At 39.0% G+C, this 15,611-nt stretch overlaps 1 protein-coding gene across 5 annotated transcripts in view; it reads left to right on the forward strand.

The window, feature by feature from the left end:
• LOC108689671 (zinc finger protein 608-like) overlaps window positions 1-15,611 on the forward strand; it is a 246,952-nt gene that overhangs the window by 227,092 nt on the left and 4,249 nt on the right. For 4 of the 5 annotated variants that reach the window (XM_018196534.1, XM_018196533.1, XM_018196535.1 and 1 more), the window contains 2 exons: window positions 8,132-11,254; window positions 15,493-15,605. In XM_018196534.1, the coding sequence (XP_018052023.1) occupies window positions 8,132-11,254; window positions 15,493-15,563 (3,194 nt within the window). In that variant the 3' untranslated portion in view covers window positions 15,564-15,605. Of the gene's footprint in view, window positions 1-8,131; window positions 11,255-15,492; window positions 15,606-15,611 lie in introns of those variants that run through there. The other variant, XM_018196537.1, reaches the window with a different exon arrangement.

A 15,611-nucleotide genomic window follows, 5' to 3' on the forward strand; every position in this document is an offset into this window, starting at 1 on the left:
CTTTATAGCAAATTTATCCGCTCTGCCTTCCACTTCCGTTCCTTCGAGACTTCTCACTCTGTCGCAATCGTGATCATGTTTATAAATGTAATAGTCGCGTGACGAGAAAATCTTAATAATATATGAATAGCTACTAGAAATCTCGAACTTTGAGAAAAACATTTACAGTTTTACTTTACAGAAACGTGCATTTTTATAATTAAATAAGGGAAAAACAGAGTTTCATCATTTATCTTTTCTCTTGAAACTTAATTCGTTAGAATTTTTATCGCCAGTCTTTAATTAAAGAGGAATATAAGTAGTTTTTCTTGATATTTTCATTGAGGAAGAATCGATTTCATATTGATTAAAGTATCTTCAATGGCATTCGATGATTTCACGACAGCCGTGTACTTTCATGATATGTCAAATGCAAATTGAATTTGTCATTCGCAAACTTCCTTCATAAGATCTATGTCTCGTGCTCCGCATTATTGACCTAATGAGACGACACGTTGTCAATCCGCTCATAATAAGCACATTAAGATCCCCTGAGAAATTTTCCTGGGAAGCGAGCGATTAAAAGGACGAACGATTTCTTTCGCGTGTACGCGAGCCACGTGTCCTTGGTAATTACGTAAGGCATTCGACACGCGTGGATAAGCAAACGAAATCAAACGAGTTATATTTGCAGGTTGCACGCGCGCGCGACAACGACTCGCGTCGCTTCTCGATCGGCCTCGATTTGCATTTCTCGCTTTATAAACGCGGCGCATTAATAATTCCTCGAAGCTAACAGGTTAATCTCCAGCAATAAATGTCATATGCGCAAATGTGTAATTATGCGTGCATGCGCGTGTAACTAATGACCGGCGATCGGCCGACAGAAGTACTAAACCGCCGATAACTCGTATCGCGATAATACGCATTTTCATTGCGTGTAGCGTCCACACTGTGGACATAATCACTCTCAAATTGAGAAAATCTTTTTTATCTAATTTTTATTTTTTCTAATTTTAATTTAATATTTTTAATCTTTTTTTAATATTTCGATTCAATATTTTTATTTTAATTCTAATTAATATTTTAATATTAACCTTTTGTTCTAAATTTTTTTCATCATTTTGATGAAGAAGTTAAAAAGAAAGAATGAAAATTAAAAATCGCTTTATTTCTTGAATTTTAGTACGAAAATATAATGTTTATAATTTAATTTTGAATTAAATTATTTTACTTCCATATTTTGATTTTTTGATGTTAGATATAGAATGAAAAAATTGTTGAAGTATTTATGTCCATTAAGGATCTTGATTCGTGTAATGTCTCATGAGCACGTTCTGGACATCTTGTACAGAAAAGCATTACGCGAGATTGTGAGAAGACTACACGAACGAGTCACTAATACAATTACAGGTACCACCGTGAGCGAGGTGTGTATCGTAAAGGCGTCTATCTCCCATCGGACCTGGTTTTGTCGATGTCAGGGTAGTTTAGTTGGATCACAGAGACGTTGATGAAAGGATGCTTGTCAGAGATGCGACGGGGCGGACACGGAGCAGGAGACGGGATAGGAAGGATGAGAAATGTGAGAAGCGAGGGGAGAGAGAAAGAGAGAAGCCTCTTCCATGGAGGGAAGCTAGAGTTATACAGCTTGTTATCGATCTTTGGAACATCTCTCGCTTCACCTCGACACAATCGTGCTCTTGCTCCTTCTTAAGTCCTCCTTCTCTTCCTTCTCCTTTTACAATCTGTTCTGCCTATCTCATTTACTGGATGTCATTTTTTCTCAGTTGCAATCTTTTTATGAATTTGGAATATCTAATCGTTTATAAAAATTAGGTGATAAATATATTATCATAAAAATACATTTGTAAACTTTAATCTTTTTTAGTTCTCTTGATACTTTCTATTTACAGTTTTATTTACTTGAGGTTTAATTTATCAAAATTCTTTAATATATTAAATTTTGCATTTAAGAAAAGACAGATTATTATATTGAGTTGCATAATAGCTGTTTCTATTGTTATGAAATGAAAAAATAAATTTTATAATATAATATTTATTTCAATCAATGAATAGTTGCCATTATTTTTTATGATTGTATTTCATTTTTCTATGAAATTAAATACACTCGACTTATAAAATCCTGGTTTCGAAATTAAAATGTCACAGAGGCATTTTTTAATGATATCTATATTACTCAAATTTTTTCCATCAAGATAAGTCTATAACAAATGAAATAGATGATAGAGTCAAAAATTAGGTCTGAAGAATATAAAAGAATTTCCCAATTAAATTTTAATTTTTGTTGGGTAAATTTGCTACATGAATCTGATATCATCTTGATGGAATTATTACCTTTCTATTGACCAGATATTTTTCTAGCAGTAACTCTTTTAATTTCTCTAATTGCAAGTAATCAGCGATAATTGTCTCGTTTGATTTTAAAAGTTCATAATAGATTTCATCCTTAGAGATCAATTTAACATAATACGGTATTCTTTTGTAATTCTGTTTTTGGTGTCAATAGTAATTTTTCATTTAGATTTAGACCGTCATGATCTTTTTTCTTTATGTATTATTATAAAAAATTTAATTCTCATCTCCTGTGACCATACCATCCAGAGAACATTTCCTTTTTTGACAAGAAAGCAACGAAAAGTAGGCCAGTAATCTAGTCAAACAAGAGTTTACAATCCGGCATATTTAACCAAAAAGATAAAATACAATTATAGAAAAAAGTTACATAATAAAAACTATACCATATTGATTCAAATAAATATTATATTTAAAAGTCTGCCTTTTATTTTATAATAAAATAGTTATCATTTATGCATCAATTCGATATTACTTCATGTTTATTAGATTATATGGTACAATTGATATCGACATGCATTGTTAAAGAATTTTATACAATAAATTGAATGTCGGAAAAGATATCGGGAAGAAAGAATGCGATTCTATGATGCGTATCTTTTTCCACTTCTTCCATCTAAGGATCTTGAATACATCTCGATTTTGAAAGACCTCCGCCGTCGAGACTGCGAGCTCTCTGAAGCCGAAAGAAAATCCACTTATTTCCAGACTGATCTCAGTCGATGTTGTCTCCGGGCGCCACAGACAACCACCATTCGGCGAGGACAAATAACGCTGTCCCGTGATTTCACGTTTCGCCTGGCAGCTGCATCGCTTCGTTCCGCTTCGCTCTGTTTTGCAAACTTTATCGAGCGCGCGATATTATCGGTGTATCATCTGACCGCATCGTAACTATTAATGCCTTCCACACACATATACATATTCTAATACATACACACACACACACACACACACACACACACATTTGTAATATTTTAAAACATTTTAAATAAAATTTATAAATGTTCCGTATTATTTGAAAATATTCAGTATTAAATTTAAACTTTGTTTTACTTGAATTTTATTTTTGGTTAAATTTTGAGTTAAAATATTCATCTGATAAAATGATTGCCACTAAAAAATTATCGTATTTCCAGCGATTAGGCGGCGAGCAGATGTTATAAACATGTCGAAACAACACGAAAAACCATTCTGACGTTTCCTTTATCTATTTGCGTTTGTCAAGCAATGCTTGATGATTTTTTTCCACTAAAATGCTAATCCGTCAAAATCGGATTTGACGTGAAATGTACACGCTCTCCCTCAAAGTTTAATGCTTCCTTCAGTACATTGATGAACGAGACATCTGCCTCACTCGAGTAGAGACAGAAAGAGACTTCTGTATGATGAATTTTCAGTAGGGGAGGAAAAATCCGCGCTGAAAGAAAGCCAATCTCTCGTTTTAGCAACGATTGCGATTGTCGTCATTCGGAGGACGGCTAACACCAGACATGATTTTATGTCACAGCTATTATGATGCCAAGAGAGCTCTTCCCAGCGAGATATTGCAATGATATCACTAGAGAAGAGATTAACTCGTTGTTTTACGCCGTGGCTACGATGGCTTTTTTCTTCCTCGTCTTCGAGCAGTTCCTTTTCTCTCCGTGTTTCCTTCAATCACAAATCTCCCGTTTCGGAAAAGAGCTTCTTTATCGTTTACCAATTTTCAGGAAGAGGAAACCCAAGCCGCCAACTGTGTCTCTTTGCAGCAAACGAGCAACGGACAAATAATAATGCTCGGATGTGAAGCGAACAGCTGCCGCGATCGCAATCTCTTCGGGGCGAACCGTGCGATTATTCGTTTACTGTGTCGCGGGAAATTCTATTAACTCCAGGAGCAGAGACCGCGAGGTCAAATGTGAAACTTAAAGATGAACTCGTTTAATAGCTATTATTATGTAAGACAACATCATAAGAGACATTGTGAGAAAATATCATGAAAGACGGGGGGAAGATCAGGTGGTCAGTTGTAATTTTTATTGATATCTTGATAATTTTTCCTATTTTACTTTTTCTTATAGAAAGGCCAAAGGAACAAGTATAGATTTAGTAAAATTATTTAGTACCTGGAAAAATCTGGAATTTTCAGAGAACTTTTTTTTGTTCTTAAAAATCAGGGACAGAACTTTATCGAACATGAACAATTTTTGGAATTTTACTTTTAAATTAAAATTCTGTCTTTCTGAAAAATTAGTTTTTAATTTTTTTTTATAATGCAAAATGTTTACAATTAGTTAGCAACTGATAAGTATAGTATGCACATTTATGCATATTCACGTTTTTCATTTTGGCCACGTAAATTTTTCTGAAAAAATCAGAATAACAGTAGAAAATAATAGAGTAATTTACTGATTCTATTTTGTAGTGAGCCTTTTCCCTAAACTATCCTATAAATTTTCGCTCTAATTGTAGAAAATATAGTCTCGTATTCTACTAATTCCTGTGTTTCACATCAACTTCCATTATATTTTTTATTTAAGAGTTCATTATATTTTTTATTTGAGATTTCTTGCATTCCAATTTAAAAGAAGAATTTTAAAAGAAGAATTTGTATTGAAAGATTCTTTAATCTTATCTGGAATTTTGAATTTAAGAAAATTTTCCAGATCTCAGAAAATTTTTTAGAAGATTTTAGTAAAAAAATATTTTACTTGATCAAACAATTTTAACAATCCAAAATTTTATCAATAATTTAATACTTTTTCACTTGAAATGAAAAAATTATTATGTTTCTTTTTAGAATAATGAAACACGATATGGCTCTATATTTTACTTTTTTGATTTTCAAATATTTATTATTTGATTTGATTTTTTTATTTACATCATATATATTTATTTATTACATTATTTATGTGCCATTTAATATAACCTCTTAATAACCTTTTTCTATTATTATATTTTCATTTAATCTTCACATTAATACAATATATTTTTAATTATATTTATATCATTAATTTATTTTTGTTCTAATTATTATTGAAAAAAAAGACTTCATGTGTTTAAAACACATTCTTTTTTTTATTTATAATAAACTATTTTTGTATCTATATTTGTTCATTTCTTTGGCCATTTATTTTACTATATCGCGTTGCATAATACGAGCATATAATATAATATATATATTTCTTTTTTTACTAGTTTTTTTATGTAATAGTTTTGTTCCAAACTTATTAAAAATAATTACTTATTAAAGTGAAATGTGTATTGACATGAAATCGATTGTCTCTTCAAATTATTAGAGGATAATTTGATCATTTTATCCCTCATTCGACCATTGTCAGGATTCGTATAGAAGTACACATGAAAGAAGAAAAATAAAAGGAAGTAGCGTTAGTTTGAAGGGAAACGAGGCTTGGAAATACATGGGATGAAAAGGCGCATAACGGGGGTGAAATGCATGGATTTATCATCCCCTGATGCTCGCCCATACGTTTATCTTCCGCAGCAAATGGGAATGACGTCGATGCGCGAGGGGACGACTCAATCAACCAAAATGCCCCGAGGTTTCTGCCGCGTGGCAAGAAAGAAGGGAAAAGAGGAACAGAGCGAAAAATGAGGGGCATATCGCAGGGTGAAGAAAGAAACAACATCTCGTCTCGCCTTCGAGGAGAGAAAAAGAGCGAAACGTGTGTCTAACAGATGGAAGAGAAACACGGTGTCATGTGGCTTTTAGGAACTACGGTCATCTTGGAACTTCCGCTGTTTTTATTGTTCTCTTTATGCCTCTATTTTTCCCCCCGGATGCGGCTCGCTACTCGTTCCTTTATTTTCGGTTCTCGATTCATGATCAGAATCCGCGAAGAGAGAGCCAGTTCACAGATGTAAACGACGAAGCTCGTTTCGGCGATCTTTCATGGACGTTTTCATTCCGGAGGTATCTATTTTTAAACGATACCCCATCGGGAAGAGAATCATCTTCTAAAGAAAGAGTTAATCCCAACGATGAAAATAAAGAATTCTTTCTTGTCTATGGACTCAGCTTCATCTCCGGCTGATATTATGCATTTAAAATCTTTTTTCTCGAATTTAACGGTTTGAAAACGGCGATCTCTCTTAGGTTTCTTTTTTTTAACTTTATAATTAATACTTTCACGATGCGAAATACTGAATAACATTTCTAAAACAATGTTCAGGAGATATACTGGAACGACGAATTTGATCGACAAAAGATTTTTTTATTCCAAAGTAAAACATAATATACATCAAGTAGAACATTAAATAAAATTTTACGTACATTTCTTGCTCTGCTGTATCCTATATATCGCATGAATGCAAGATAATACATTCAGATTTACTTTTTTAATTTATTTCACTGCAGCAAGCTTCAAAATTATAATTTGAAGATCTCATTATATTCTTATACATTATTCAAATGTGGGAAATTACTTTTTGTTTGAATAAATACTTGGAATCATTTATATCATGTGAAAAGATACTCTACGTGATAACATGAATTATAATTTATCTTTTTTTGTTTTTTATATAGGTTTGTAGTTTCCCACAGCTATTTATTTCCCCACAGATTTTTTCTTTTATTTTGGAGGATTTTTTATTCTGTATAAAAAAAAAAAACAAAGAAAAAGTATGAAATGCGCGTTCGTCAGTATTACAGATGATTCCAGCATCCCCATAACAGTCTCATTGTTTTAAAAGAGCTTTCTTCTTTCTTCTTTCTTTTTTTAGCTTATAATTAATATTTTCAGTACGCTAAGCAACATTCTACTTGGCGTTCACAACGCTCGCAAATCTGTTTGTCCTTATCTAATACTTGATAAACAATAAGAATGAAATTCTGAAAGCGAACATCAAATGGACACAACTCAAGAACAGCGTTAATGTAAAACTATCCTTTTCGCTCACTCGGAGATCACATCGTTCATTCCCTGAAGCTTTGACATTTGAATCTGGTGCGGCGCCCCGCGGTGCTGATTCGATTTACGTCGACTCTACCTATTACGCGAACGCGAAAGTAATTTAGCCGCGCACTTTGTATGGAACACGGGAGTTCCGCGGCTGAGAACACCTGCAGCATCATCGTCGAGATCACCTGCGAAACGTCGCGTTTTCTTGCACGTGCACAGGCGAGATATTTTCAATTAGCAGCGCTGATCGCGCAAGAAACGAAGAGTCGAAGGAGGAAAGGAAGGAAACAGACGCGAGTTAACTCGTCAGCAGGTTGCCACGAAACTTATTACGCGATGAAACTGCTCGAGGGGCCCCCGGGGGTTAAAACCGCTATATTTTAGGACCGGTTTTTCCTTCGCTGTAGCTTTACGCGTTGTTCCATCAGCAAAACGATATATACAGTCGTATTTCTTTGTACAACGCGAGATTCTCATCGTCTTTTTTTTTTCTTCATTTATTTCTTTTACTCGAAATCGAATCGCTTTGAGCGATACGCCAAGTTGTGACATGCATAAGTTTTTGTTTAATCAGAAATTACTGATAAATGATTGCCTTCAGTAGAAATTCATTTTGCAACCGTTTTCTTAGTTTTCTTTGTTGAAATAGGTCTATTCTTCTAGATCTAAAAGCATAATCCAATCACAATTCAAAAATTCTTTAATCTTGGAATTTTTAACAAAAATATTTGAAATTTTTAGGGATTTTTTTAACGAGATTTTAGTAAACGTCTAAACAAATCAAACTTGATATAAAAGATTATAAGACAGTTATGAGGCTTGAAGGAATTGCTTTTGTCGATCATTATGATCAAGATATTTTTTCTCTGTTGCAGGTGTACTAGTGGTAAATGTTACGTGGAGGGGTAAGACGTACGTTGGGACGTTGCTGGACTGCACACGTCATGACTGGGCTCCACCACGTTTCTGTGACTCGCCAACTAGCGATCTGGATGCCCGCACGCCTAAAGGCCGCGGTAAGCGCGGCCGCGCCGCGGCCAACTCCACACCCGGCAACGACCTGAGCAACTTCACAGAGACGAGGAGTTCCGTGCACAGTAAGCTGCGCAACGGCGGCAAGGGTCGTCGGGGCGCACAGGGTTCACCTGCGGCTAGTCCGAGCCCAGCGGCATTCGTGCCGCCACGACCGGATCCGGCAGCGAAGCGGAAGTCGCGCGGACCCGAGGAGGAGCAGGACAAGAACAAGCGACGAGCGCCGCCACCGACGCCACCCAGCGGTTCACCACCTGCTAGTCCAGTATTGCTCGAATGTCCCGAGCCGAACTGCAGTAAAAAGTACAAACACATTAACGGACTTAAATATCACCAGAGCCACGCGCATGGCTCCGCCGACGACGATGACACCAAGGAAGGTATCACCAGTATGTCGGAAAATGATGAGAGCAATATCGAAGCACCAAGCCCTGCCACGCCAGTGAAGTCGCCGGCGGACAAGCCCGAGGGCACGCCGGTGAGAGCGGCGAGTCCATCGGCAGCGGGACTGCCACCGGAAACGCCGCCGCCGCCTCCACGAGTTCCATCACCCAGCATAGAACCGCCTACGCCTGTGCTCGCGGACAAGAGCATCGTCAAGCCGGGCGTACTCAGGTTCGGCCAGGACGATCTTCCGGCGCCCACTTCTACAGCGCCATCGAGGCAGCAGCAGCAATCTGTGCAGCAGCAGCAGCAACAGCAGCAACAACAACAGAATCAGTCTTTAATCTCGTCAAATCCGCCCCAAAGCCCCAGTCCCCATCCCAGTCAATCCCCCAGGCCCGTGCCTTCGCCACATCCAAGTACGAATATTCCCCAGCCCCTCAACATCCCGCAGCCACCGCAACCGTCTCAGATGCAACAATCGCATCAATCGCAGAATCCTCTTCTGCAACAACCGCAGCCATCGTTGCAGCAAGTCGGCCAATCGCCTCAACAGCAGCTACAACCTGGCGTCAGCAGTCAGCAGCAACAGCAGCAGCAGCAGCAACAACAACAACAACAACAACAACAGCTACAGTCAGCGGTTCAACAACAGCTGCCGCCGGCGCATCAATTGCAATCGGTGCAGCATCCTTTATCAGCTCAATTGGGTCAGCCCGCGCAGGCCCATGTGGTGCAGCCGTCTGGATTACAGCAACAAGCCAGTCTACAAAGTATAGCCAGTCAGCACGCGGGTTTGCAGAATCTTGCAAACCAAGTGTCGCAACAGGCAGCGGGTTTACAGACGGCACCGCCACCGCCAGGTCATCCAGGTCAGGGTGTGCAATCGCACTTGCAACAGTATCCAACTGCGGTATCGCTGCACGCTGCTGCGGCAAAGATGCCACAGTTCAAGGTAAAACCTACGGCTGCATTGATGCCGGAGCAAGACAAGAGCAAAACGAGCGCGGATGCACGTGCTCCCAAACCGCAGAGCTACAAGAAAAAATCGCGAAAATCACCCGGTGGCAGTCCGCACCCATCGCCTCTCGAAGCGCCGATCGTCGATTCGGCGCGCGATGATGTACAAAGCCCGGCCTACTCGGACATATCGGATGACGCAGCGCCAGTGCTAGAGGCCGAACCAGTGGACAAGTCTAAACAGAGTCAAGAAAAAGACAACAAAGCCACGGTGCCAGCACATCTGCCTGCGCATTTCAGTATGTATCAATACTATGGTCAGCCGCCTTATCTGGTGTCCAACGTTCCGGACAACAAACCGGTGGTAGATCAGAAGCCGAGCGATCTTACGCCCAAGCAGGAGATAAAACCGCTCAACATACCGCAGATGCCTTCGATGGCGAGCTTGCAGAGTGTCGTGTCGGAAAAGGAGAAGAAAGAACTGAGCCAACCTGTACCGCAGCCGCAACAGCAGCCGCACTATTATGGCGGTTACGGTGGTTATATGCCACCAGGCTATGCCTATCAGCCACCGCAGCCGGTTTCGCAGCAGCAACAGAGTCAGCAGTCGCAGGATCAGGAATCGCATGAACAGAAGACTAAGATTAAGCAGGAGCCACAGCCACAGCCGAGTCTGAAAGACAAACAACACGAAAATCATCAGATACTCAAGGAGAGTATCGAGATGAAAAGTCAGATGAGTCCGTATCACGTTTATCACAGTTCGCAGAGTCAACGAGCGGCACCGCCGCCGCCTCCTCCGGGACCTGTTCAAGATGACAGGAGGTATTATCTGTATCCGAGTGAACAAAGAAGAAAAGAGGAATCAAACAAACAGAATCAACAAGCAAAGGTGCCACCGCCTAGTCCAAAGCATCAGCCGAAGCAGGAAAAACCACAGGATCTCGGAAAGAGTGAAGACTCAAAGAGCAAGCAGGAGGGCGTAAAGCCGACGATGGAGACTCAGGGACCGCCGCCGCCGCCTACCTCGCAGTACGCTTATATTCATCCCAGTTATATGCAGCCACAGCATTATGGTGCGCTGCCATTCGATCCAGGTCATCCAGTTTACCGCGGCCTCAGCCCCATGCTGGTGCCCGGCCCATATTCGAGTAACCCCTATCTTCACCAGCTGCCTAGGTATCACGCGCCGGAGGATCTTAGTCGGCCACCCGGCGGCAAAGCACTGGACTTGCTCCAACACCACGCTAATCAGTATTACTCGGCGCACAAGATACATGAGCTTCAGGAGCGCGCGCTCAAATCACCGACGCCCAAGACTTCTGCAGCGTCCGCCAGCCCATCTTCGGCAGGTCCGACCCCCGCCCGGCCCCCCAGTGGTCCGCCTACGTCAGTTGCAGGCCCAGGCCCACCGCCGGGCCAAGGTCAACAGCCATCCGGCAAGCAGCAGGGTCAACCGGGTAGTCAGCAGCAGCAACAAGGTGCGGTGGATGCCAGCGGTGGAAGCCTCGGCAAGGATAACAGATCGCCGCCTCCACAGAGACACGTGCACACGCATCATCATACTCACGTGGGCCTCGGGTATCCCTTATTGACGGGACAGTACCCCGCCCCCTACGGAGGTAAGCCTCTCGTCAGACCCTGACAGTAAGGCGACCCGCGGGACCCAGTGAAGCGAGAACCAGAAAGAACGAGAGAGAAGCATGAGCGTAATGGCTTGAAAACGAACGCATATATGCGTTAGGACCCTTTAGGACCTGCTCGTTACGTCGTTTGCGTGCCGCGTTCTCTGGTGAACTCTTAAGGATGAATGACGACGAAGCGAGTCGAAAGCGTGTTGAGGGGTGCCTAGCATTTGCAATAGATCGCGTTTTACGAATGATGAAGGTGAACTCTCAGGATCATGCGCTTAAACTTGAAGGTGCGACGCGTTTGCGATAACATAGCAAATAGCCGAGACATGAATTCTCGGTATTCGTAGGCTTTTTATTAAATCTTAAATCTTAAATTGAAATGACACCGTGAACGAAATTAACAGTCGGCCTCATTTTAAGTGTACAATGCGATGCAATTGTAAGTGCGTTTTAAATACATGTGTTTGCACACTGATATATTTTCGGTTCGAGGTCAAATTGGACAGTACAAAAATGACTTCAATGATGAATAAGAAACGGCGAACGGCCAATTTTAGCTTCGGGACGAATCCGGACGAATATTGTCCGACAAAAACGGGTAAAACTCGGCTAGATATAATTTAGAGCCTGAGTGTCTAAACCGTACACCATATTGGTGCATAAAAATTGAGAAGAAAGAAAAAGGAAAGAAAAATACATGTGGATCTTGATGTGCAACAAGGAACTCGCGTGACAGGAGCCCTCTCCGTTCGAGAGTCGATCCGTACGCAGAGTATCCGTTGAGGTACTATTTTATTACCAGACCAATAAGAGACGCGCTTCTTCTTTTGTACAAAGATAAAAATATTAAAATGTGTGAATATCGATTGAACCTCTTCTATTTGGGCCCCGCGTTGAGGACTCAAACGACAATTGTAATTAATTTATCTTCGATTGTACATTCTGCGGACGCGAGGGAGGAGTGATGTGGTTCGCTCGCGCTATAGCATTTTTTGAACATATATATATATATATCGATCGCGGATCTCGTGCACGTTCCATCCACTACGGATTTAAAATATCCATTTACCTTGGTGAGATATCGTTTAGTTTTGTATAGTATTAAATACCTTATATTCAAAAAACTTATAAACTTAATTTAAGCGCAAGAGAAAATTTGATTTTTTGTTTGAATGACATCTGTTATTTCATTCATTAAATATTTACGGTCTTCAATCCAAAAGGATACGGTCAGGATATTCTATTCGATTAATGTCTGTAGTTGAGAGAAAGCGCACGACACCTGAAACATTCTGTATATCTATACATATATACATACGTATATAACGAGTCTCCTAGCGACGAATTGAATATTTTGGAAATAATGAGGTATAATTGCGGCCGTGTGTAGATTAGTCATGTAAGCTGTGTACCGCAAGTAGGGCGCAAGTAGGGATTAGACGTATAGTTCAGACTGTGATAATTATTTATCGTGCTTCTTTCCGGGGCGGAAAAAAAGTTAACAGGATTTTATGGGCGAGATCATCCGACTGCGGATAATGGGCACTCGCGTGTAAAAGTAACGATGACGATAATGACCTCATCGAGCTTGATATGGCTATCAATGCTAATATTAATGTTGATATTGATTGTGGCATTTGCGAGGAAAACGCAGTTTCTAATTGAACAAATTAAAAAGTCTAGATGCCAAAGAGAATAATAATTTAGAATTTAATCATTAAAAGAATTTTAATGATAAAAAGAGCCCATATAATTTTAAACATTCAACGATAATGCCCAGCTTCGACCATTGTGGACTTTTATTTCCTATTTGTGTTTCCACATGTACGATCCAATAAGATTCTTATTGTTCTTATTCAACGATAATATTATAGTAACTTTATTCGCAGTTTTAAAATAGAATTTAATAGTTCATCTCCTATAATTGCAAATATCGAATACATATAATTTTATCGATTACTGCATATAGAAAAATATATTATTTTCATTTTACCGCGTTTTACAAATTTTGGCATTTAGATTTTTTTTAATTTGTAACGTTCAATCCTTTTGTAAACGCGATATATATTCGCGTTTGCATCTGTGTATGTATCCTTCGTTTTTTGTTTGTTAGACCTCGATAGTCTTCCACAAAAAAGCTTCTTTTGCAGCAAAATAACATCAGAACTTTATAGTTTTGATTTTTGCGTTTTCACGGTAGTGTATGATTTCTGTTACGAGAATGTTGTTTGTGACTTGTAAAAATATCGTTTTCTGACTATTCATTACCTGGTAGCAATTATTTTTAGATTTCGAAATAATATCTTGATAGCTTTCAATAAATTTAACAATATCACGGGAATATATCATTAGTTTTATGTATGTCAGAAAGGCAATTTTTTTCTTCATTTTTTTTCCACCAATCTTTTTTTTTCTTTTATATTTTAAATCAAAGTACAAAGACATGTTCGTAGAAAATAATAAAAATGCAATACATGTTTTCCATCTCTTTGGAAATACATAGTTCTGCTTATTGAAAGAAATAGAGAACCGAGATAGAACGAAATGAATTTGGATTTAGCGCTATCATCTAGTCGTCAGATAAAAAATTTTAATAAAAAATGTACTAAACTTCGTAAAATTTTATGAAACATTAAATTCCACACAAATTGTACACAAATATAGCTTTCAGTTACAGATACATAAAATTTAATTTAGTATTATAAAATTGAATTTAATTTATGTAACTTAAAAGTACATTGAATTTCTACATTTTTAAATGTAGAATATTTATGTTTTACAAATTTCATATTCAAGAAAGAAAGAAAAGTGATCCATTTTAGATAGTAGTGACTTTAATGATTTTCCAAAAAAGATAAAAAGTAACTTGAGTGGCAGCTGGGATATAAAATTTTTCGTCTAAAATTCTCTCTCTCTCTCTCTCTCTCTCTCTCTCTTTCTCCAGATAAGCTACCAATTTAAAAAATTGACTTTAATCTTTTTATGCATAGATAGTTCTGCACTGTCAAACTTCATTTCATTGTTATGATATGCTATTAACAACATTCTCGTTCTCAGAAAACGATCGCCAATCCGCGAATTTAATCGACCAAGTGTACGCTTACGGAGCCAACACTGCCAGGACTTTCGTGAACGAGGGAAGTCCGCAAATCATGCGACTTAGGAAATGCGCGGGATCATTGAGACAAAAATAAGAACGAAGGAGATAGAAAAAATTGCTTAGGTACACTTTGTATGCTTTCCCACCACTCCTCACACACACACACACACACACACACACACACACACACACACACACACACACACATCCGTCGTCATTTTCCCTCGAGTAGTAATGGAATTAGCTCGGTGTTTAGATATCTCGAATATACGGGTTTCTCCTCGAGCGCGGTTGAACTCGAGGACACGATACGTTTCTTAGAGGATTGCTCGTTAACGATTGTCTCGAAGATCCTGTCTCGAAGAGTTTGCCAATTTTTATAACAAATACACTTTCTATGTCTTATTGTCACTTACTAGATGAGAAATTTAAGAATCTATTGCCAGGATCTAAAGGGACATTAATAATGACATCAAGTAAATTGCAAAGATGTGAAGATTGAGATCATGTAACATTATAATTAAGTAACATAGTGTGAATCTTAGTTAGCACAGGAGAAAGTTCATCTGAAGTTGATACTTTCTTTCTCTAATCACATATAATACTTATTTACTTATTTCTTACATTACTTCTGTATTAGTTTATGATTATTTTAATTAGCATAACGTATTGAATTTATATTATGATGTCATAGACGATTGATAATCAATGCTCCTCAATTCTTAGACTCGCTATTAGATAGTTGTTCAATCTGATGTTTCCTCGTTTTCTTACATAGAAGTAATATCGAGTATTCTGCTTTCAAACGGTTTCCAAATCTTCAACTTCTTCTCTGCACCAAATGCAATACGCTCATTAGTTTGTATTACAAACGTAATACAAACTAATTATACAGGCAATGAGAAGAATTTTTCTCAGCTGATGACGAATCTTGATCTCTCCCTTCTTGGTCTTCAATAGCCCGAAATGCGCTTCTCATCACGGTTTCGAGTGCCGCGGGTCGCCATCGTCCGAACAACAAAGCAACAGCAACAGCTGGAAAAAGCAAACGCGCGCGTTTAGTAAATGCTTCAGAGTAATCGTGACGAAACATTAATGGCCTGCTGTCTCTCTGTGTGTGTTGCAGCGGCAGTGCTGGCAAGTCAGCAGGCCGCCGCGGTAGCCGCCTCGGTGATCTCGCCATTCCCGCCCAAGTGACCCGCGGCCCCCGCCCCCGTCCTGCCCGGCGGAACCGCCGGGGGCAAC

Source organism: Atta colombica, unplaced genomic scaffold (genome assembly GCF_001594045.1).
Source record: "Atta colombica isolate Treedump-2 unplaced genomic scaffold, Acol1.0 scaffold274, whole genome shotgun sequence".
Classification (NCBI taxonomy): domain Eukaryota; kingdom Metazoa; phylum Arthropoda; class Insecta; order Hymenoptera; family Formicidae; genus Atta; species Atta colombica.